This window comes from Stegodyphus dumicola, chromosome 10, assembly GCF_044657685.1.
Source record: "Stegodyphus dumicola isolate Sdum_Otavi_A_Nest chromosome 10, ASM4465768v1".
NCBI classification, from domain to species: domain Eukaryota; kingdom Metazoa; phylum Arthropoda; class Arachnida; order Araneae; family Eresidae; genus Stegodyphus; species Stegodyphus dumicola.
This window is the reverse complement of record NC_140777.1, coordinates 127,250,216-127,276,736: the sequence shown is the minus strand read 5'-3', so window position 1 is coordinate 127,276,736 and position 26,521 is coordinate 127,250,216. Positions and strand designations below refer to the sequence as shown.

The following is a 26,521-nucleotide window of genomic DNA, read 5'->3' as shown; positions in this document are numbered from 1 at the left end:
TTCATGCATATATGCATGTTGTTTTCTTACCAGTTTTGATATAAATATCTTGACATAGCTATAGCACTGAGTAATAAACTCCATTGCATAACAATCTAAACAGATTGGCTGCTTTGAATCTGTTATTTTTATTGTTGCTCAAGGTGAAAGCTTAAGTTTCACCCTTAAGGCTTTGAAAATATATTTTCTGAGAACTTCCAGAATGTCATCAAGTTGGCAAGAAATCTCTATATTATCATACTGGGAAAAAAAAAAAAAAGTGGCAGGATCTAGTAGACTGTTTTAAACCTATTTCTGTAGTTCTATTCGAACTATCTTTTCAATTCAAGCACCAACTGAAAATTAAAAACTCTAGAAAGTAATACATCAATTAAACATATACAGGCGTAATTAAATAGCCACAAATTCAATGTCAAACAAAAATAAATGGAAAAAAAAAAAAAAAAAAAAAAAAAAAAAAAAAAAAAAGCCGTAAACAAACATAAAATTTTCACAATCTACACAAAGTGCCCTAAATGAATAAATAAACTAACAAAACCAAACACATAGTAACACAGAAATACATAGAAATTAAATTGCTAATAAATATGTAAGTATTTGCAGAAATTACAACATTGCATTTTGTCTTGATCTAGCTATTTATGTTTAGAAAATGTATCAGTAGTAATATACATTGATATATGAGATATAATTGGTTCAATTTTAATTAGTTTTTCCTTTATTAGGTATTTTGTTGCCAAATGAGAAAAAAATTATAGAACAATTAAAAACCTCTCATTCCACTTATTGGATGCCTTTAGTATGGGCATCTAGCATTGCCATTAGAGCTCGTAAAGAAGGAAGAGTGCGGGATGACTTTGCTCTAAACACTTTAGTTGAGGTATAATTATTATTTCTTCTAAATAGTAGTTTTATGATTATGTTATCCACTATACACATGAATATTTTAAGTCAGCAAATGATTTATTTCCATATAAATTTTAAGTTTTGTGTGTACATTTTTTTCCTATACTGTTTTAAAATTTTGTTATATACTTTTTTGATTTTGAAAGTAGATTTTGTTGTGGATGTCATAGTTCCTATTATGTTCATTATTATTTCTTCCAGTCTTAGTGGTTTGAATAAGGCTTCTCAAAATAATTTTTTTAGTAGTTTCACTGTCTATAAAGTTTTAATTTGAAAATGAGAATGATGAATCATAGCATTTTATTTTTTTTAAAATATCCGTATTATCATTTCTTTTATATATGCTATAATTTTGTATATCTGTGTTTATGTATATATCTTAGAATTTTAACTGAAAAAAAAAAGGCATGTCTAAAATTAATATGAACAAGAAAAAGGGGGTATATATTTTTTCTCTTATAATATTTTTAAGGCATAGCAGTTATTTAGCATTTTAATTTGAAATTTCCGTTCTTTAAATGCTTATTTAAAATTATGTTACACATTAGAAAATTTGATTTTTTTCCTTTGTTGGATGCACAACATGTATTTCTAGAAGAAATATGCAAGGTGATTGAAAAATATCATGTAAAAATGTAAAGGCAGGAACAGAGGAGCAATATAACATGATTGATGATTGAAAATTGACGGATGAATGGCTAGAATTATATAACCATCTATTAGTTTTACATCTATTAGTACAGATACTTCACTAGATTATGGATAATATTTATATGCAAAAATCAAAAACAGAAACAGCTAATATAACTCCATTGATAATTTGATGGAATTTTTAATTAGCAACAAGCTTATATGTTACAGCTTCTTGAAGTTAATTGTACAGTAAAGATTCAAAGCCAGTGTAGAATTCAATAAAGTAGTTTGGAAGACTCTGACAATGTGTGTGTCCAAATGACACATTGAGGTGGTACTAAGTGTTGTTAACCAGTAGGTAAAAGCCTTTTGCTTGTGTAAATCGAAATTACTACTCAAATTTCAAGTGGCATGCATTACTGTATGAATGTGGAACTCACTGATATGCATTTTATCTGTGGTAATTCAGCTAAAATGGTGTAGCTAATCGAAGGATGAAATGAAAAAATTCAGCTTTTTAAACTTTTAATTGACACTACTCTGAAAACAAGAACTTGAAATAAGAAATAAGAAAAACACATTCCAAATTACCACAGATAAAATGCATATCAGTGAGTTCCACATTCATACAGTAATGCATGCCACTTGAAATTTGAGTAGTAATTTCGATTTACACCAGCAAAAGGCTTTTACCTACTGCTTAACAACACTTAGTACAACCTCAATGTGTCATTTGGACACACACATTATCAGAGTCTTCCAAAATACTTTATTGAATTCTACACTGGCTTTGAATCTTTACTGTACAATTAACTTTCAAGAAGCTGTAACATCTAACCTTGTTGTTATTTAAAAATTCCATCAAATTCTCAATGGAGTTATATCAGCTATTTCTGCTAAAATGGCGTAGCTAATCAAAGGATGAAATGAACAAATTCAGCTTTCTAAACTTTTAATTGACACTACTCTGAAAACAAGAACCTGAAATAAGAAATAAGAAAAACACATCCAACTGTGGTCATTAGATTATGTTGGCATATATATCCTTTTGTAGAAAATTATTTGGCATGTGCTGTCATACAATAGAAAGGTCCAAAATACTTTCTTGAATGTGTAGATTTTGAAAAGAACATTGTAAAACATATAAACTGTCTTTTCTAGCAGGTGAAGTTTTGATACAGGGCCAATAAAAATCTATACTGTATTTTGTGATATTAGAATTGCATAAAAAATAGTGTGTTTGATTTCCTTGTGATATAAATAAAAAATGTAACTAATGTATCAAAATTTATTGTTTTTACTTATTTTATGCTGTGTTTATGGTTTTGTTAATGTTAATCTATTGTAAATTTTCGCACTGTCTTGAAATAATTTAAAGCACTTTTTTCCAGTATTTAGAATAGATTTAATTCATACTTTTAAGAAAGTATTGTCTAATTTAATGATATTTTAGAATAAAATTGCTGAATTATATCTATTTCATTTTTCCTTAATTATTTATTTCTTTAGCAGCTTTATAACAATAGACGAAATGGGGGAGAGGTCCTCATTAAGTGTCTAGATGGTGTTTTGATGTATGAAGTGTGCTTCCACTCTTGTTAAGTTAAATAGCTCAGAAATCTTTTCTTCTCAAAAGCAACGAAATTATATTCTTTCATATAAAAAGTAAAATTGCTTCTATATTTAATTTTGGGAGATAATATTTGGTGTTTAACTGTAACTAATGATTACATTCTTATCTAATCCAATCCAAGTACTAATTTGGTGATATAATTTTCTTTACATCTAATCTGGTGTCTTATGTATTGTATTACTTTCTAGTTCTGCGCATTTGTGTAGCATTTCAACTGATTACCTAATTTGGAAAACTCATTTTTAGATGCCCAATACAAAATTGAATACAAAACTTTTTTCTCCCTGCAGATTAATTCTTAAAGTAAGTGCTAAAATTTGAGAAAAAAAAAAAAAAAAAAAAAAAAAAAAAAAACATTAGATGATCTTTATAATGAATGTGGGAATGGTGTGGCATCTGTGAAAAGGCAAAGTAAATTCAATATAAAAATGTATCAAAGTTCTGAATTTTCAGTTTTTTTTTAAAGCATTTGATCTTTGCGATTTGTTTGATATGCAAGTATTCGCATTTATGTTTTTGTTTCAAGGTTCTTCATTATTATCATATACCGTATTTCAGGCTATAGCAAATTACCGCTCTCTTTGTGGAGGATTATATAATTATGACTGGATTAGTATACCTCTAGTATATACACAGGTAACGTTTTCACTGAATCAAGTTTCTATATTCTTTGTTATTGATCAAATGTTTCATTTTGTTTCATACACACTGTTAATCATTAAAATTGCTGCACCATGAAAGGAAGCAAATAGCAGAATCTTATTTATTGTACATAAATAATATAATAATGAGGGGAAAGCATCGTTAAATTTACAAGTATTTTGAGATGCACATTATGCAGAATTCATAACATAAAACTACCTCCTCTGGAACCAACAATGGTTGTAATCTGCACTTAATTCCATGCAGTTTCAGTTGTATACCAGAGTTAATCAATCATAGTGATTTGTGAGCAGTGGCATGCTAGTCTCTTGATGGCCCATAACCAGATGTTCTGAATATGTGAGAGATCTGGAAAAAAGCTTGTCAGGATAGCAGCCGAATACTGTCTTAATCAAGGAAGGTCAGGATAGCACGAGCAATAGGCAATCATACATTATCTTGTGGAAAGATGCCATCATGCAGGCCTTGGAGATAGGGCACAATGTCATATGTCAGAAATATAATGCTGACTGCGTGACTGCGTTACTGGCTGTGTGAAATAAAAAGTTACTAGTTTTGTATACTCAATGGCACCATAACGAATGCAAGCCAGCAATGTTTGTTTTCCTCATCACCTCCACACACTACATCCATGATGCTCTACACACAAATGGGATTCATCTGAAAATATCACTTGAGGTCACTCATATGCCCTGTGTGTTCATTTGTCATGCCTGTCTTTGCTAGAAAGCTGCAATAATGGTAACCATGCTGACAGTCTGTGGTGCTGAAAATGTCTTTGCACTGTTCGTGCAGACACTTTTCATCCTGCACATGAACCAAGTTCTTGACTCTGGGTGTCTCACGTTACTGTAAGATCTTGCGCAACCAAGTGGAAAATATGTCTGTCCTGTCAGGCACAAGTGGCCCGATGCTGCTGAGATTCTACTTGCCATCCAGTATGGACACTCTTGAATCCATCAATTCCACACTCATCTGACAATCATACAGTCTCATCATCATGAACAGCAATGTTAGAGAACAATAAACTGCAGTACCAATAGGCCATGATTCTTCCACAATCAATTTTTGACATTTTCTGGTAGGAGTTTCTCCTTCTTATAGGAGCCATAACACAAACTTTACACAAACAATAAACAACATTCAAATGCAATTTCTAAATGGGAAACCCATTGTACAGTCTTCTCATTTGTACAAAGTGTAGATGCCATTACTCATACTTGCTTTGTGTGCATGTGTTGGTATGCTTATTATTAGTGTATTTCAGGATATTGTGCCTTTGATGTTTGTTGCATGCTGCTTTCATGGTGTAGCAATATTAATGAATATCTGTATATTTTGTTTAATTCTAATTTTAAAAAGTTACCAAATATTAAGTATTTGAAAAAAGTTTTATGTAGTTTAAAATGCGTATATTATTACTAAAAATTGAATTTTACATTTTCATTGTATTTCGTGGTGTTTTTTTGTTACATGTACACTACTGTTTAAATGTATTAAAGAAGTCTTTCTTTGTTGTTGTGTGTGTGTCCCCCCTTCTATGTAGTTATACAAGGAGTAACCAGGTTACTGTTATATACAGGAAAATATGTTTAGTCATTTAATTTCAATAACAGTAGCATACTCAAATTATGTTATTTCATAAATGTTGAATTATCAGCTCAATATTATTAACCCTCTGATGGCAGATACAAAATTCATAAAAAGGTAAAAAGAATACATACCCCGTTTTTCCCTGCAAAATTGATCACCTATGAGTGCCTTCTCAATACTTATAACTTAAATGGAAATTTTTCTGAAAGTGAGGGGGAAAAATATTTTAATGTCATAAATATGATAGTAGGAGTTGTAATACTGCATTCACAAAAATGAGCATATCATATGAACATGGTATGATATGAATATACTATAGTATGTTCAAAGGATTAGAAAATGAATAGTTTATATAAAATCAATTTTGTTTAATCATGTTTTTCAATGACTGGAGCATTAAGAAGGCTGATTTTACTAAAATTTGTGTGTTTTGGGAATCATATTTACTTTTAAATGTATCACCCCACCAGTGGCTGAGAGGTTAAAGATTGCTAAATACTAGTAATTAGTCTGAAGTCTGAGCCCAGGAGAATGTGCATGTTGCATGGATGGTATGGTTTTCATGGTTTATTCATGTGCAGTATGAATATAAGCCATTTATCCTTAGAAAGTTCTAAGAAAGGCATCCTTCCCTTTAGGCACACAGCCATTGTGTGCTTTGTCATATTCAAATAACCTTAATTTTTTTTTCAAGCTGCTGGCATGCAGAATCGCAGAAGATTTCAATTTGGATTGAGATTCTATGCTCAATGGTGTAGGATTAACTGTCCAATTGCTTCTGTTTTTTAGGTGATTTCTGCTTTGTTTTGAATCATTGTTTTGTTGATAATAAGCTCTATGACCAATGAACTAAATTCATTTAATAGATTATGATGAAATACATTTAATTATTATATTTTATTAACTTTACCATCAGTTTTTTATACACATTTTCTATTTGTTTAATGGTAAAATGCTGATAGTAGCCCTTAACTATTAACCATTAGACTGGTTTAATTGTAAATAACAAATCAAGCAAATGAGATAAGTAAATTCTGTTGCTTTCAAGAAATCAGACTGCAAGATCATTTATGATTCAGAAAGTATTAAACATTCTGCCTAAACTAGACACAAAGATTAAATGGTTGTATTTTACTTGTCTGTATTTTAATATTGACAGTTTGGGGCAAAAATAAGGCAGATCTTGAAACTTGCAGATGAAGAAAATTTTAGTCGAGATATCACTGATTAACAGAAAAACTCTTGCCTTAACTCTTTCGCATCGAGAGAGGGCAAAATCTCAATTCCCCAAACATCGAAAATGCCTAATCTAAGAATTTCTCCTGGAATGCTTTTCCTTCCCCCATGACAAGTTGAATACTACGGCGCTAACAATAGCCTTACTTAAGTAAAGCGAGAACTTCTTTCTTCGACGCTTTGACACTGTGTGAAGTTCCCCCTTGGGACGGGATTGCAACTTCGGGCATCAAAAGCTAAACACTGACACTAAACAAAGGAAAGGAAGGAACAAAGGAAACAAGGAAGCTATTTTTAGTAGCTTTAAAAGAATGATTGACATGTGATTTAACAACACCTGAAAGCAATGAGTAATGCAGTAACGTGATGGGGGAAAGCACTGGGTAGGAAATTATTCAGGCGTTTCGGGTGTTCAGCCGATGTCTGAATGCTCGGGCGTTTGGGGCGACTTCGATGCGAAAGAATTAAAATATATTAAACTGATTTCAAAACTGACATCAGTCTTACTTGTCACCTATTGTTTTAGAGATGCATGACCAACTTACAGCTTTAGAGATCATCATATGGGTATATTTATTTATTATATGTATCTTATTATTTATTTGTTTATTGTAAAATTTTTGTGTTGTACTAAAACTTTTCTCTTGGTCTTCATTCAACTGTTAAATTTATTGGAAAGTAATCTAATTTGATAGGCAAATAATGAATTGATAGTCATATTATAGTCAGTCTTATCAAAATGGGAGGCCAAATTCTTTACTATGTGAGATTAGTTCAGTGATTTCTGTTTCCCAAGAGGGTTTTTTAGTAACTAAAGCACATAGAACAATCAAGAAACTTAAGAATAAACATTGAAATTTTGGAGTTTCACTGAAAATTCTTCTTATGTTCTTTCTTTGCTTAATTTAGAGAAGTTACTTGTTAAATAACTAATTCAAATAACTTTAATTATTCAAAATTTTCAAGCATTCTGGCAGTTATAAATATCTAATGATGGCAGGATGATTTTACATCTGACAGCATAAAGGTGCCCAGTTACATTTAGTTTTTCAGCTGCTGCATCTGTCCTCAAAAGCCCTAAAAGTGTCCTTGATATTTCATCTTTTTCAGAACTAAATTAATTTTCTTTTACTTTTCTTTCGTAATGACATAGTGACCGAATGTTTAATTTCTGAAGTACTGGGAAATATGACTAGTGTTAATTATTAAGGTTTTAAAAAAAGGGGGAAATGCCTTAATACTTTTGCACAATACTTGTACATAAATATTCAAAATAAAATTTGTGCTTTTAGTCTAAAAGGAAAAGTCTAGTTTTATTTAATAATCATAAATTATTATTATTTCAGGTTGTTACGCTAGTAGTTTATACTTTCTTCTTAGCTACACTGATGGGAAGGCAATATTTAGATCCAGAACAAGGACATCCGGGCTATGATGTTGATCTTTATATACCTATTTTTAACTTTCTACAATTTTTCTTCTACATGGGCTGGCTAAAGGTTTGTTACTTAAACTTTCCTAAATTAGCAAATTTTTTATATGTTGTTTCTTTGTCCTATAAAAAGACAATAATGGTCAAGTTTCCTATGTTTTATCTTTCTGAATGTTACTATAAGCTTTAAATTTATGATATATGAACTTTTTTTTCAAAAACTGATTTTGCTATAAATAGTTTTCTAAATTAAAACTATGCTGATTTTTCCATAACATCCATCAAAAAAGAAATCCCATTCCATTCGATCAAAAAAGGAATTTATTACTCAAAAACGAATATATGTAATTCAAAATAGACAAGCATGATAGTTACAATACTAGATACATGTTAGATATATGATACATACAACACTTCCTTGTATTAGTTAACTCTAATTGAAAATAGGAATTATAATTACTTATTTATGGCTACATTAAATCAGTTTTCGTTCTCTGTTTTGAAGCATTTACACTAATGCTTAAGTTTTGCTTTGTTTTTATATCATATATATGTCAATTCATTTGTTTCAAATTATAATTTTTATGCTGACTTTATATTGTACTGCTATTAATGATTAGACATTTCTTAAAAGGAAACTATGATAAAATAATTTGCAACTGAGGGTGAAAAAATCATGATTTTCATTCCCACTTATTTAGTGATTTTATTTATGACATTTCTGGAAAATTTCAAATACTAGATGGAGTAGTAAATGATGTAATGGTGAAATGAAAATGTGAGGGAGTTATAAAATTGCAACTTTGAGCAGACCCCCCTCAAAAAAATTTGGCAGATAAGGCCCATCAGTGCCTCATATATAATGAAGTCAAAATGGGAAATTTCATTAGAAATCTGGCTGCAGACTTTTAACTACATCTGGAACTTATGCTAATAAATGTATCATTCATCAAGAGGCATTTATTTATATTTGGATTCCTCAGATAAACTGTAGCATATAATCTAGTGATCACTAAACTGAATGCATACAGTTGATTACAGAACAAAAATGTTTCTTTGGATCACAGAGCAGTTAAAGAGCACCGTATGAAGTGATGGATATTGTTATACATTGCAGCATTCCAGCTGACCAAGCAAATGTCAGACAAAAATTACTTAAAAGTGCTTTTTCTCTTTTATGAAATTTAGGAAGAGGAAGAATTATAGTGTGCTTTTTTCTTGATTTTTGTCGTTGTTTTGGTCCACTGTTTTTTATGCCTTGAATCCCAGTGCTTATAAGATGCCAATGCTTATATCATGGCTTATATACATGAAGGACTTCAGTGATACCCATCCTGTGCCATCAGTTTGTAACCCAGTTTTATTATATTCAATACAACAATATTGACCTATTCATAGAGCATAGATGAGTAATTTGAAGGAATGAAGGAATTAAGCTAGACAGCCCAAAATCTCCTTCTTAGGTAAATCAAACATCTTTGGGATGTGTTAATGAAATGGTTGAGAGCTGTCACAGGATTATTTTGCATTTTTAGTCTATCACAGAATTGTTTGATATATTGCAAACTCGATATATCATAGGATAAATGGAAGAAAATTCTTACAAACATTTTAGTGCACAGTTTCCTCAAAGCTATGAAAGTAGCAAATGGCAGGCTGTCATACAGATACCATATTAATTCCAGTTAATTACTTCCTGCAGGTGTTTGGTAATTAATGGTAACAGTATATTAAAATTCTCTGATGTGGAAATCAATTACAAAGTCTTTCAATACATGTGTAGTAACAAGAAATAAATAATAAATCAAAATCTCTGTAGCAGGAATCTCTGTAAATGTAACTGTACAGAGGGTAGTTACTTCGTGTTTTTAGAGTGATTTTGGAGCCACTTAATGAATGTTTAAAATGTACAGAGTATTTTCCTAAATGTTTAATCTGATAGCCTTTTTTCTAGAACATGATTTCCAACATGTTTAGAAGGGCTTTTCATAAAATTTCCAGGAATATTGATTTTTCATTCCTCTTCTGCTGCTTTTCAGAGTCCATCAGTCATGTTGGGTGTATGATTAGAAAGAGCTTTTTTCAAGAGACCAAATACGCAATAGTCCATAGGTGAAATATCAGAGGACTTAGCAAGAATATTTTGAAAAGGTATATATGCAATACCTGTATCATTCCTCATTTTTTCAAGGAATGCAGTGGTACATAATTTGTTGCTTTGTCTTGTTGAAGTTTTACTTTTTGAAAGGCCATCGAGACAAATAAATGGAGTTTCTTCTGTAAATACCAGCTATAAAATTTTTTGTTGAAAGTATGTTGAGTTGATTTTAATGTTTTTTCCCACTCTTCCTATTTTTAATTTCCCATTGTAAGAGAATTCTGCAATAATAAATCCCTTGCTGAAACATTCTTTACATTGACTAGTTTATACTAGATTTTCTTCCCTGAATTTTCAATAATAATTAGACTATTTTTTTTTTTTTTTTTGGTTGGACTCATTTAGATTAAAGCCAAAGGTCGCAATATATTTCCATTTATCTCCTGCTACAGAGATTTTGATTTGTTATTTATTTCTTGTTACTACACATGTATTTAAAGACTTTGTAATTGATTTCCACATCAGAGGATTTTCTATTGTTACTAAGAATTTAACTTTAGAAACATGACATACATTTTTTTCGGGTGTTCGTTTGAAATCTGCTTCCCATGTAGCAGTAATGATTGATGATTTATAATATTGATGATAATTTTCAGTTAATAATGTTGTTTATTTTGCACTTAGTTTTATACCATGCATTTCATTGTTTTTGAAGTATGGAATTAGAATGCTTCTCTTTGGAAAGTGAGAAAATATATCCTTCAGTCCACAGCTTGTTTACATGTGGCATTTTGTAAAGAGAATAAATTTAAAAGTAGTTTATGCGAAAATACAAAATGAAAAAAAAAAATTATATTGAATTTACTTTGTACTTAAGTTCAGTCAGGCTGCTGAGTAGATCTTAACCAATTCATTAGTTTCTATTCTAACAAGGAACTTTGCTTTTTTCATGGAATTAAAAAAAATTATGTGCAAACATAATTGACCATTACATCTTTTTTCATAGTTAAGTTATGCCATTCTAAAAATATAAAAACATCTACATCACTCGAATACTGTTTCTTCATGCTCTCTAATATTATCAGTTCATGATTTCGTAATATGGTAGCAGATGATATTTTTCATTTCAAATAATTTCTGTTGCCAGAAATTTTTATTCCAAACCATTTGGTTTTTACTTGCTTGTATGAAGTAAAGGAAGTATTGTAATCACGAAAAGTTTCAGGAAACATTTCAATGAAAATATCGATTTTGATCACTCTCAGATCCTTATGAATGATGTTTTGCCTGACATCTGTATGTGTAGATAGAATAAAGGACTCTTTTTTTTTTTTTTTTTTTCCATTATAGATTGTCAAAAGAGATTTTTCATACAGACATTATGAAATCTATATATATGTATGTGTCTGTCTGTATCTCACATAACTGAAAAACAACTAGCCATAGAAGGTTGTATATAGGACTGGCTATAACATGTAGCTGTGCAACCTCTCTTTTCCATTGAATTCAGCCGCACCAAGCATACATATATATATAAAACACATACGCCCACTCTGTCAGCTGGCTCATTGAGCTCAGTATTTTTATTCTTGTGTGCTGGTAAATTATACATTTTTTGTTTCAAAAGTACCTGAATTATGTTGTTCTTGTGTTCTAGTCAAGGTTTTTATGCCTTTAATTATTCTGCATGTAATAGTTTAGAATTATCAATGGTGCAAAAATTTAAGTGACGTTAGGCCTAACAAGGCTGCCATTTGTTTACATTCTAAACTGTTAGTAGAATAGTGAATTAAGCCAGGGGGTGCTTGAACTTCAGTGTCTTTTTGTTTAGTGGGACCAAAACTTTCAGTTTTGTGCACTAAAAATTTGTTCTTCCTGCGTGTTAGCCGACTGACTTTTTGGAATTTTTGTAAAACATTTTTTACTGTATTTGATGTTTTAGGTTTTTCTGTATTTCACAATTTTTAATGTAGGTGTGTTGAGTTTTTATGTATTTTTGGCTTGCTGCGAAGTGATAGCTGAATTGATTGAATGAGAATGTATCACTAAGGAAATTCGAGGGAATAATTTTAAATGAAGTGCAGCAAAAAATATATAATTTAACACTTGGCATGCCACAAACTTACGTGTGCAGCAGGCGTTTTTTCATGAATCACGCGGAAATATGGTTATTCAAGAAAATCACAGTAAATTGAAAACTACTTCGTTTTTATGAACGGAACTTTTTTTATTTTGCACTTAAACCAGGGTTCGTACGGTCCTTAAAAGTCTTTAATTTTTTCAAAAATGATTTTTGGTCCTTAAAAGTCTTTAATTTGGGCCAAAATGAATAAACGGTTCTTAATTTTGCTCATTTGACATTTCTTATCATTTCTAATGATTGCCATTCTAAGTGTGAATTGCGATTTCTCATGAATATGGAATTAAAATTACATGGCTCTTGACCAATCTGTTGGCGGATTTGTGTTGCAAACGATAAAAAAACAATTAGCCACCCTAGAACGAAAGTATCGGTGTCTGATTGGCTATTTACCCAATCTTTTGAAACAGGTGTTATCCATAAATTTAGGCAGCTTGTGACGAAAGCGTGAAGCTGCAAGTTCTTTAAGAGGCGAAAGTGAGGATGAAGGTGCTCGAGAAAAAAAAAGGGGGGGGGGATTCTGAAAATATTTACCAAAATTAGAACAATCCCAACCTGAACGCCTATTCTATGATCACTGGATCTGTCTACAACTTGAGCGAACAGTATTGACTAAAAAAAACTGGTATGGACAGCCATCAACAACTTATTGGAGAAAGCCATTCTGTGGTCCTCAGTTGGTGGGCGGGTGAGTCCATTTAACTTTACTGAAAGGGTACAAGGCTTCAAGGAGCTTTGGACCAATCGCAGTACAGACGAGTGACGAAATTTATAGCACGCGCTGGCCGAAGTTCTAGGAATATTCTCCCATTATTTCACTAATTCACACGCTGCATTTGTAGTTTGAAAAAAATTGCACAAAACAGTATTATGACCAACAAGCAGCAGAAAAAGCTGCTGTGTTATGTGAAGGAAAATTCTGTTTTTTAAGGGGAAACTTAATGCAGGAATTTAGAGCTAAGAAATAAAGAGTGATATGGGATACCACGAAAGCAATGGTAAATAGATAAAAGTAAATGAATTAAGCTTACTTCAAATCCTTTTAGAAATAAATAATTTTAATCATTTAAATTTATAATATGATTAATTTGCATTACAATCTAATAGCAAACTAAAGTTTTTTTTTCACCCCCATGCTTACATTAAAACTGTTTTCCTGCAATTTATTTTACAGTTACTATTGGAAAAATATTTATTTAAATAAGAAATTCGAAAGAAAATATTTTTCTTAATATTTCTTCCCTTTTTTTATTTTCTTTTTCTATGAAAATTATTTCTTTCAGGAAGAGAAATAAAATTCATTCGCTATGACGGTATGGCCGATTGCTGCTGCATTCAACTATCACACACGCATCAAAATGCTTTATTTTAAATAATTTATTCTATAATTAACATGAAAGAAAATATTTTTTCAATATAAAATATATAACCAAAATTAAACTAATCTATCCTGTATGTGTGATTAATTCATTTTGCAATTTTTGTCACACAATTACTAATACCTTTTTTTATATTACATTGCTGTTATTTGAATTTTTTATATATATATAAACTGCTCAGTTTAAATATTCTTCCATCTCAAAAGATTTTATTCTGTGAAAATAATTAAAAGACAGTAATATTTTCACAGTGCAAGTACTAAAGTAAAAAAAATCAGTGTAGGTCTCCTGCAGTTGAAGTCCTTGTCAAACCAGCGTTTCGAGACATTTTAAATAGAAAACTAATAATAATCAATATCTCTTTTACAATATAAAAATGAGAATGCTATGAACAGTATTTTTTTTATTTGCAAAGAAACAATGATTTTTTAATACTATAATAGGTTACAAAAGTACTATTCCATGAACAAACCCTCAGTCTTATAGCATTTTTACTTTATAGCATAATACAATAATAATGCAGTATAATTCTGCTAACAAGCCCACCAGCCGCCGAGCAGTAGAGTCGCTGAACGCAGGTAGTTTGGTTCGAAGTTTGAATCCTGGGAACGAGCTGGCCGGCGTTTTCGTGGCTTTCCACATGTGTAACTTGTATACGAGCCAGTTTCCCTTAGAAAGTCCTCACTTAGAAACCAGTTTTAAAACGTAATAAAATTACACACACACAAAATAATAATAATAAATAAATAAATAAATAAATAAATAAATAAATAAATCTGAAAGCTTTCAGATTTTATATTACTTCCAAAGAAAGGACCATTTTTTAACGTTTTGCGTGTTATCTTTATTTATTAAATATCATGTTTTTCGCACTTAAACCATAAAATTCAATTCAACAGCAATATAATTTAAAAAAGCATATCTTTAGAATTTTTGATACATAGTCTCCCGTGCTAGAGATGAAAATGTTTTCTTCCGTACAATGTTGCCATTGCTCGCTTTGAAATCATTGGGTTTCTTAATCAAAAACTCATAAATGCTTTACAAAATATGAAATCTATAATAATAAAAGCAAGTGTAATGTGTCTGTCTGTCTGTCTGACCGAGCTCTCCAGCCAAATCTATCGCACGCAGGGACCTGGAATTTTTTATACGGAAGCACAAAGGGGCTGACCACCAGACCTCGAAGCCCGATTTTTGAATTAGAAAAATTTTAAAAAAATTATTTATAATTAATTAATCATGGTTTTTTTGACTCACTGATATTATTATTTGTTTTCAAATAACGTTCGATTGTAACAATTGATTTCTTTATTCTAGCATTAGTTTGCTGTTTTGACGATACATTAAATCGATTAATTACAATTCATTTCTTTTTTGTAGCTTGTGGGGGGGGGAAGAGAGAGAGACAGTCTACATGTCCTACACTACTATTCCTGCATTTTCACACTTATCTGCATTTTCTAAATGCACGGGCAACGCCGGGCGGGTACAGCTAGTAGATAATAAAACAAATTCTCAGTTCCAAATTTGGGCCTCCAGATGCCTATATTAGGATGGAGGATTACGTTATTCAGAATGTTATGTCTCTAGGTACCGTTGTTTTATCACAGTGCGAGAAACATTCATACATTCTGCAGATTCCTCAGTATTTAATTTCTTTAAATATAATAGAGTGCGATAATACTTAGTGGCAACGATTTGAAAAGTGAAACGCCACAAAATGGCAAAAAGAAATTAATAGCCTCTCTGGGCTAAAACTTATTTTTAAAAGTGTCACACTAGTAGTAGTACAGCTACTGAAAAAGATATTATAAAGCTATTTTATAGTTTTATAATTTTTTTAAAATTTTTATTTTACAGCAGTGTGAATTTCGCGTAATGATGAACAACATTCTTTTTCGTGTTCACAGTATTATTCGTAATTTATTCAACTGTTAGATTTTAAAGTAAACGTAATTCTTGCTGTACATAAATCGAGTAGAAGCTTATCGGGTGTCTATATTTGTATTAAAGGAAGAAAGTTTATGTGATAAACTTATTATCTTCTACATTTTTAAAGCATACAATTACAATTTACATCTATAATTTCAGGAGTAGTATAATTCTTTCAGTAGAAATTGCGTTCTTGTTTTCTGAATGTGGCTCCAAATACTCTCTCAGTTCATCGCAAATTAAAATAACTATAAATTTTGGTAATCTGAAATACACAAAACATCTTTTGGCAGAGCAAAAGCATCAATATATTTTCTATAAATTCGCCACCGATTCAGAGATCTACGACCGTATTCTTCGTTTAAATATGAAAAAATCAGCAGCGAAAACACATACAAAGCCATTGTCTACTTAGTATGTCAACTGCACAACCCTGATTGACGACGCGGCAACACTTTTTCACGCGCTTCTGACAACTTCCGTACTCAAAGAATATAGGATGTCGGGCAGACCTGTTTTTTACTAGCAGCGACATCTGGCGGCCCACAACTTGCTGTCGACTGTCATAGCATAGAATAACCATCCTGAAAGGCCACAACCCTTCCGACATCAATAGGAACGAGATGCCTGGAAAGTGCATTTTCAATCAACTGTGGCGTCATCAAGCTGACTACAAAGACTGGATATTGATGGATGACAATCCTTATAAAGCTAAATGTGGTCTTTGTCTGAAACAAATTGAAATTTCTAGAATGGGAGAGTCAGCGCTGAAAATTCACATGAAAGGTAAGTTTCGTTTTATCATTTCAATTTGTTTTTACACGGTTTTGCTTAGCTTAATTTCTGTGTTTGTTTCAATTAAGCCATAAATTAATTTTTTATCACCTTCTACAGAGTTTATTCTCTTTTGCACATATATGTACAAGCTATCGGGATTATGAGTTTATTTCTGCAGAGGGTCTGTTATTGATTTCGTGGGAAATCTGTTGGCTCCATTTCGGTTTTAGGTTGCCAGGGGCAAATTGGGTAATGCTAGCCGAGAAAAAGTTCGGAAATACGTTTTGAAGCTTCAATAGACAATTAAGTATTTGGTTTAATCCTATGCTGTTGATATTAATGCATTATTTTTGCTAATGGCGATACAATGATTAGTTGAAAACAACTAACTAATTAAAAAATTTTTAATATTTTTAAAGCTGAAAACAACTAATTGAAACTAATTTTCCTGAATTAACTAGATGCAAAATTAACTTTCATGAATTACTAAAGTTATTGGGTAGAAGTTTAACTAAAAATATACATTCCATATTATATATATATATATATTTATACAGTACAAAGTCCGAGGTCTGGACTCGTCGAGACTTCAGTGATCCCAGATTTGAGATTTTTCCGGATATTAGATGATTTTAAATCTACTAAGATGGCACGCAGAAATTATAAAATTGAAAATATGAAATCGTGATTTATGAAATAATGAAGCATTTATGATTTAAAGGGTATCAAAATTTACAAAAGAAAAGAGCTTAATATTTATATGTTTACTTTATTAAACATTTCTTTCAATGTGAGTTGTTTGATTTGTTTTCTCTGCTAATACTTTAGACTAATACTATAGACATATAATTTCTTGTTCAGTTATTAAGTTCCATTGTTCAAGTCCTGTAATTGCTGTGTCGAGAATTCTGAATAACTTGTCAATCAAAATTTTTTCTCTTTCAGTAACCTCTCTATTACTTTCTTCACTATCGGTAGCTGTATTTTCTGGATTTAGAACCATACTATAGATTTCGCCATCCGTTAATTGATTGATGATTGGGGCATTGTCATCGCAATGAAAAACTTCTGTTTAACTTCCCTAAATTCTGCCGCCTGTTGCGGCCATGCGAGCTGGTTCTTGCTTTATGTGACTAACAAATCAGTTTTTCTTAATTCAAACAGCACTAAATATAATCGTTTGTCCTATAAGTATCATTAACAAAATCTTTTTTTAGCATAAGGAAAGAAATTTCTGTTAAATCTACCCTTGTCAACATTTTAGCGCATTAAACTTAAATCTGTAATCAGATAATACTCTGTTATTTGCAGTTGCTGCATGAGTCATCACTCAAGTTGTCATCCGTTGATAAACATGCGGTGATGAAAGCAAAATACAATAAATAATGATTCATGATTTTGGCATCAAGGATGTAAAATATTAGTTGGTTGTAAAATTAACAAATGTTTTGGCTTGAGATTATGCCAAGCAGATACGCAGCTATGGAGTCAAGTTACTAATCACAAAAATTTATGCTAAAATAATTATACTATATGAGATAAAATAATTATATATATGAGATATTTTATTTAGTGCCAAACGGAGATTAAGAATCGGGATTTCCGGCATGTTTTTTATGATGAGGAAAAAAATCTAGTGCGCATGCGTAATGCATACCCCTTCCCTGCAAAAAAGCCCTGGTTGGCAGAGCCTTGGCCAAAAAAGCCTTGGTTGGCGGAGACTTTGAGGTCCGGATTTTAGATCATTACAGATATTGGATGTCTGTATCTCGTACTGTATATATATATATATATATATATATTCAGTATACATTTCTTATTATGTATATAGATTTCTTATTATATATACATATATACATATATATATATATATATATATGATACTTAATTTTACTAATGCCTTGCATGTAATGCCTCTTTTAGGTGCAAAACATCTCTCCCTTCTCAACTGCAGAGTTTCGTCTAACAGTATCATGAATTTTGTCAAGTTAGAAGAACCATCTACTTCAGGAAAAGATGTAACTGCTAATTCAACATCAATAACTGTAAAAATAATAAAATCAATTCTTTTCTTTTCAGATCTGAAGTTACAGATGCAGAAATATTGTGGGCTTTTAAGTGCATCAAAAGCCACTATTCTTTTAAATCGTGCAATGATATTGGGCCGTTATTCACTAAAATGTTCCCGGATAGTTCCATAGCAAAACAGTTTTCATGTGGTGAAAAGAAATGTGCTTATGTCGGTTATTTTGGTCTTGGCGCCCTTATTTTAAAACTTTGTTACTAAAGCATTGTAAAAATGCTGAGTTTTTTATATTACTATTTGATGAGACTCTTAATCTGACAAATCAAAAGAAGCAACTACATATTTATGTGAGGTACTGGCATCACGGAAATAAGGTCAGAACTCAGTACCTTACTTCTGCATTTATAGGGCATGCAACAAGTGAAATTATTTTATCAAATTTTTATGAATGTGTTGAAAAGCTAGACTTGTCAAAACTCTTACAAATATCGATGGATGGTCCTGCAGTAAACTGGAAATTTTATGATTTATTGCAACAGGACTTGACAAAGGAATATAACATTCAATGCTTGGCATTAGGGACATGTGGTTTACACATTCTTAACAATGCTTTCAAGCATGGGATGTCATCCACTGGCTGAGACATTCCATCATTTTTATCCTCCTTATATTGGATTTTTAAAGATTCTTCTGCAAGACTTGAAGATTTTTTAAGTATATCTGGCTTAAAAAAACGTCCTGTGAAGTTCTGCTTTTACCGATGGTTGCAAAATGTCCCAGCAGTTGAAAGAGCCATTCAAATATGGGATGACTTGCTACGGTACATTAAAAAAGTTGAAATGGGGAAGTTTAAAAAAATTCATCGAAATCCTTCTCAAATATTTTGGAGGCAACTAAAGGTAAAACATTTCTTATAAAATTAAATTTTTTTCTCTCTCTGTTGAAAATATTATTGCCTTTCCTTGAATATTATTCCCTTTTTTGCTGAAGATATCTTAAAACTTGTAAATGACAGCACTTTAAAATTTTGAAACTAGAATATTCAAAAATAACTAAAGCAGAAAATCTTTATAAATTTAATTTTAATGATCAAAATTGTTATAATGATAAAAGTAAAGTTTATTTGGAATTCATTGCTGAGCAGTTAATGAATGATGAATGCCGTAAGAAGGACATTTCACAAGCTGAAAGTTTTACATTGAAACAAGAAGGTCAACAATGTATCTTAACAATGGTACAACACTTAATGTCTAAATGTCCAATAAATTATTCTCTTATTCGAAATGCATCTTGTATAGACCCATGATTGATGGCTAAAAGTCCAGAAAAAGCCCAGAAAAAGCCCAGAACAAAATGAAAATAGTTCTAACGGTATTAATGCGGAATAAACGTGTTTTACAAGATGATTGTGATGAAATTCTGCTGCAGTTTGGAGAGTTTCTAGACAAAGTAGTTAAGACAAATTTACAGGAATTTTCTACTTTTGATCCTCAAAATCTTTCTCTTGACTCATTTCTCACTTCTTATTTTCATGAATTTCACTATTCAAAAGTATGGAAAATAGTGAATATGATTCTTATCTTTTCACATGGACAGGCCTCTGTGGAAAGGGGCTTCTCTGTAAATAAAGCAATTGAAATTGAAAATTTAAGTGACTCATCATACATTTTTCAACGCACAGTATTTGATTACATAAAATTTTCTGGAGGTATTCTTAATATCGAAATTAATAAAGAAATGAGATCAGCAGCAGCTTCTGCAAGGTCAAAATATATGCAGTATTTAGAAAAACAAAAATCTTTAACTAAATCTGAAAATTCAAAGAGGAAAAGAAATATTATTGAGGAAGAAATTGATTATATGAAGCAGAAGAAAAAATTTCTTCAAAGGGACATTAAAGATATTAATGAAGAAGTAGATGCTTTAGCAGATGAAGCCGAGACCAGCAGGAACATTGATTTGTTTATCAAAGCAAATGAACTTAGAAGAATAGTTAAAGAAAAGGAAGTAGACATAAATAAATTAAATGTTAAAATAACTGAAAAAATTTCAGATTTAAAAAAAGCATAAATGTTTTGTATCTTTTATTGTACAGTTTATTATTCTAGTATCTTTCAAAAAACCAAAGAAATAAATTGTATGTTTACAAATCTGTTATTTTAATCTGCAAAATATTCTTACATTGTGATTATAATACTACTGACTGTGTTTAAATAAATATCAAATAAGTTAAATAATAATCATGTAAATCTCTAAAATATCTGTGACTGTTATTAGTGTAAAATGCACTTATACATGTTTTTCAAGAAATTATGTTCCTAATTTAATGTTAGCTACTTCATAACTTGTAGGGAGTTAGTTTAATGTACAAAATTGTTTTATGGTAAGTATAAAATTGAATTTAATAATAGTGCATAATACACACTTCTGTTAGTTTCTTAAAGTGAAATTACGAGCATGAAGTCGGTTTGTATGGATAATTGCTTTATTCTATTCATTTTTTTGTTTGCTGATAGGTCCTTAATTTTTTCTTTGATGGTCCTTAAAAGTCCTTAATTTTCGTGTAAGGAAATATGTACGAACCCTGTTAAATATATACTGTATGATTATATTTAACAAAAAAAAAAAAAAAAAAAAAAAAGATATTTTTATGAAATTACAAAAATAAACGATTTTTAAAATTTTACAATATATTCAATAATATTTTTTCATAACAAGTGCAAATAGAACTGATAACACGTTAATAGTTCTTTACAGTATGGTGCCATTCAAAGCATTTACCTCTATGAAGAGGAACATGGCAGAAGCTACATATGAAACACGTTTCACTTCGCACTTTTTTGACTGCGCACATGCGACATTGTCTTTGTGGATTTTTCTTCTTCCCGGCACCAACAATTTTCTCAAATATATTTTTGCGCACATCCATGGACAATCTTCCAGGAGAGTCATGTTTTGATATCATTTGCTCTGGTTCTTCAGTGCTGATTTCAGGTAGTTCATCAGTAACCCAATGTCGTGCAAAAATTTCTTGTATTTTATTTTTTGTGTCTTTGTCGAATTGTATACTACATATGCATTGAAAAATGCACAATTCATCATATACATAGCTAAGCGCTTCATCCACTGCACTGTTTTACGCAAAATACTATACAGTCAAAAGTCGTTAATTCGGACACCCGTAATCCGGAATGATCTATAATCCGGACCTCAAAGCTAAAATCTTTCTGCGCATGCGCCGCATTGACGCATGCGCATAGGCGTTTTACTCGTGCGCGCAAGACATTTACGACTGCGCATATGCATCTGCGCAAGTGCAGAATACGTTTTCGCGTGCGCGTTTAATGTATAACGGACGGTAAAAGCTAAAATTATCTAATTATCTATTTCAGTTAATGTTGATAATTGCGTTGTTCCTTAATCTTCAAATTGGATCCGGCTTATTATTTTTTGCAGACTGTAAGAGCAATTTTCTAAAAGTAAGCTTGAACTTTCGATTATGTCAAATAGAATTTCCGATGCTGGAGCTCCCAAAGGATCTAGAAAACGAAAGTATGTTTCGATGTCCATCAAACAAAAAACGAATTGCTACAAAAAATGGATAAAAGCATATCCTTTGTTTATCTAACCGTTCCGAAATCTGTTTATCAATTTCACGCTGCTCTGCGCGGGGGGGGGGCACGTCGCGGCGCGCAATGAACTGGAAGTTGATCTGTCAACACTATCGTTATCTTCAGGGCAGATGTTTTTATTTTAGTCGGCTTATAATTCCTTACTAAATGTAGTATTTAATTTCGATGTACTCCGTCTTTGATATGATTTAAATCAAATTCCTCGTCATTATAAATATCACGAATACAAATCGCATAGTTTTCTGGTTGCAATTTTCTAATTTCGGCTATGAGTAAGGTATGCTTTACGCATCCGCGCGTTAAAAGAAATGTTTAATAAAGTAAACAAATAAATATTAGGCTTCTTTTTTGGTAAATTTGGATATCCTTTAGATCATAATTGCTCATTATTTTATAAATTACGGTTTCATATTTTTAATTTTATAATTTCTGCATGCCATCTTACCAGATTTAAACTGATGATCTATAATCCGGAAAAATCGATAATCCGGAATCGCCGAAGTCCCGACGAGTCCGGATTAAAGACTTTTGACTGTAGTAGGACAAATACTGATCGGCCTGATCTACTCCTTTCATGTACTTGTTGTAGTCGATCAAAGCATTTGGTTTTATAATTTTTTGTCTCTTGATACGATCAACATTACTACTTTCTTTCATTTTCACGAAATGGATTGAAGAGATGAGACTGACTTCTTTCTTGGATTGCCAAACTTATACCAATAGGTAATTTTTTCTTCGAAAGATTGTTTCTCCTTTTTTCAAATTAGTTTTTTTCAGGCACTTTGGTAGACCTCTATTCTTCCTAATTGTTCCACAAATTCGTATTTTTTTTTTTTTTTTGTTAAAAAAAAAAAGGTTAAAGGGCTTCCGTGTTATCAACGCTTTTGTAGTAATTGTCCATGTACAAATGGTGCCAGACATCAATGTATGGCAAAACTACTGTGAGTATCGTTTCAATCAAACGTAATCCTTGAGCTGTATAAACTTCAAAATTGCAAATATAACCAGTGTCACTTTCAGACAATATTCGTATGAGTATGCCGTATTTTATAATTTTTCCAGCATTGTAAACTCTAAAAAACAATTGTCCTCTCCAAGGTATTATGCCCTAATCTAACGATACTTGTTGTTTCGGTTTGTAAATGTTATTGAATTTTTCAACAAAATAATTTAGTATAGGCCTGACTTTGAATAATTGATCAGAATCGTCCATGATGTCTCCATTGTAATTGAAATGCCAAGCCTTCCATATTTGGCGAAATCTATCTCTTGACATTGTTTTTGAAAAAAAACGGTGTACTTGTGCAGACATGAGTTGACCAATCATCGTCTCGGGCGTCTTTACGAACTTGTCCCATGAAAATAATAAGCCCCAAAAATGTCATCTCCGGAATCGTAATATCTCTCCATTTCATGCTTTTGGGAGATATTTTGAACTGATTCATATTTTGATAATAATACCTGTTTGATTCCGCGACTAAATATGCAAAAAACATCATCGCCTATAAATAACTTGCATCAGCTGTGGATTCAGGAACATTAGCCATGTTAGTTATCCCAGGATGACCCAAAAACTCTTCAAGGTCTGGAGGATTGTCAATCGATGACCATTCATCTGCTTCTTCATCAGAAGTTGCTTCAGAACTGCTAGAAATTCTTCTTCAGACGAACACTCGAGAACGTGGAATAATCTCATCGTCACTTTCTTCGATATCTTGACTTTCAGAATCACTATCATACTAAAAGTTCGATAATCTGTCAGCGCAGATTTCTTCATCACTATCATTCGATTGAAGATGAAATAACTCAACAAAAGACCAAGTAACTCAACAATCATAACTTGTTGAAAGAAAAAATGCAAAGCGTTGCCTAGCAACGCAAACAACACCCATATAATGTCACACATACATATAATTTTACATATTTAATAGAATTTGTGGTGGTTAGCGGGTCCACCACAAATCTGCTAAATACGTATTTTTATGTGACCTGCGCTTCAATGACAGACTGCAAAAAACGTAAAAATACGTTGCCCGCATGCCAAGTGTTAATAGGCTGTGCAAAAAATCATGTGGTATCTACATTGGATAGTTTTAATTCTTTATCAAAATCATTCTAAAAGTGTGTAAACATGCTCTACATATAGATGATTTTCTATGCATAATATATAGTGTATAATTTCATTTATTCAGACTCATAATTATATGCACATTTCATTAATATATGGATTCCTTTAAATCTTAGAAATTAAAGATTCTGAAAAAAGTAAGAGCCTTGAGTGATTTATATATAAGTAATATAAGTATTTTATAAGTAGGTGATTTATAAAAAGACCAAATTGAAGTCATTTCATAAATTACTTTTAAATTTAGCTGTTATCTTTTTAGAGGAAATTATGATATTTTGTGTCTAAAAAATTATAATATATTAATTCTGTATTCCTGTCATATGTGTAATGCATAAGTTTATCATGCCCCCATAGGTTGCTGAAACTTTAGTTAATCCTTTTGGTGAGGATGATGATGATTTTGAAGTTAATTGGGTGATAGATAGAGACATTCAGGTGAGTTTTAAGGCAATTTTTACGTATATAAATTTATTATGTAATAATAGTTTTAAATTTATTATTTCTTTGTTATAAATTTACTATTTTTTCATACCATTTTGAACCACCAGATATATGTTTGTTTCAAAAACCTTTTAGTAATCTCATTTAATCCATCACTTAGTTAGCCATATAAATTATTGAGAATGTTGGCTGTGGTACTCCGGGGTGTACAACAATGTTACACTCATAGAAAGAGCGAAAGACAACTAAAAATACTCATGGTTTCTCCAGTATTCAAACCCTGGGCCAGTGCCATGGCAGGTGCAGATGAAGCAAGGCTGGCATTGCATATTTCTGTAGGTATATTAGGTACCACCAGACGTAGCTAACTGTTAAACTTCTGCCGTAATTTTGAGAGAGAACATCCTGGAGGGGGTGAGTGTCTCCCACACCTCTCTTTCCATACCACCAACCACTCAGAAGGACTTTCGACTCACTGTGTATTTTAAATGCAACTTCTAGGATGCTTTCTTTAGGATTCGGACATCAACAGGATGGCAAATTTACTGCTATTATATAAATTATTCGTAACAGTTGATTTATATTAAAAGGCTTAGCAGTATTTAATGCATAAAAAATCAGAAAATAAAACATTTTGCTATTTTCTCTCTATTGAAATCAAAACCAAATAGGAATGACTAATCTGTGTAAGTAATTTTTTTCTGTGTTGAAGTCACAAATTGAAATATGAATAACTCAGTTTTATAATTTATTTTGTGATATTCACCGCTCATATCAGTCAGTTTAATGTACTTTTTATCTTTGTAATATATGTGTTTCAATTTGCAATTCAAAATTTTAGATTATTGTTTTATTTATACTTTCATGTATGCTTTCTTTTTGTCTCAAATTTCATCTGAATTAATTAAAACTTAAATATTATATGTATATCACTGTAACAAAACTAGGAAAGTTTCCTTATTGTTATCAAGAGGCTATGTTTTTACAGTCAAATTGAAGCTAACTTCTGCATAAACTGTGTGAAGTCAAAATACTGTATTATGCTGAAAAATTACCATAGCATAAAACTCTTTTATGTACTCTATACTGGTTAATATTACTAACTAAATATATTTATGTTTGTTGAAAAAAGGAAAGGGGATTTTATATATGAAATTATGATAATTTCAAACTATATTTGCAGGTATCATGGTGATTGCTTTTTGTGTTGTCCTTTTCATTAAAAATTTTAAATGCAAGTAAAACTGAAATATAAGCTTCTTAATCAAAGAACTAAATAGGTTACCTGAAACTTATAACTTTTTATTCTGTGCATGTTATTTCTTTTTGACAAGCTTAGTATCAACAAAATTTTAATACTTGTATTCTTTGATAACATTTTAAAATCTAAATTAATTAGCAAAAGTTATTTTTCTTAAAATATCAAGGTTCAGATTTACAAGTTAATCCTTCTTTCATATTAATAAACATCTTATTATTGCTGATCAAATTTATCAACCATTTTATTTTTATGTATAATTTCATTCTTTTTACAATATATATGATATAGAAAGTTTATCAATAGTCCAGATGTTATAGTGACACTGACTACCATAACAAAAGGTCTGGAGAAGACATGGGCATTTGTAGATGGAGGAGGAGTACACCCTTACGATTGAACAATGCTGGCTCTTTATGAATCAGTGCCTGATGTACACATTCCAGCTGCTGTGAGTACAGGCCTGCCATGATGGTTTGGCCCACTGGCAGGAGCTCATAGTGCACCACTTGGCGACTAGTCCACCAGATGCAGAGCATGATCTTGCATGGGTGGAGAGAAGGTATCACATTGTGGCACAGGCACAGGGTCCGGTAGTGACAAGCAGAGCC

General features: G+C 31.3%; 1 protein-coding gene across 2 annotated transcripts in view; it reads left to right on the top strand.

Moving 5' to 3' along the window:
* LOC118189269 (uncharacterized) overlaps positions 1-26,521 on the top strand; it is a 106,725-nt gene that overhangs the window by 42,007 nt on the left and 38,197 nt on the right. For both annotated transcript variants that reach the window (XM_085825526.1, XM_035359851.2), the window contains exons 6-9: positions 726-880; positions 3,731-3,808; positions 8,011-8,163; positions 24,566-24,646. In XM_085825526.1, coding sequence (XP_085681652.1) covers positions 726-880; positions 3,731-3,808; positions 8,011-8,163; positions 24,566-24,646 — 467 coding nt within the window. The remainder of the gene's footprint in view (positions 1-725; positions 881-3,730; positions 3,809-8,010; positions 8,164-24,565; positions 24,647-26,521) is intronic.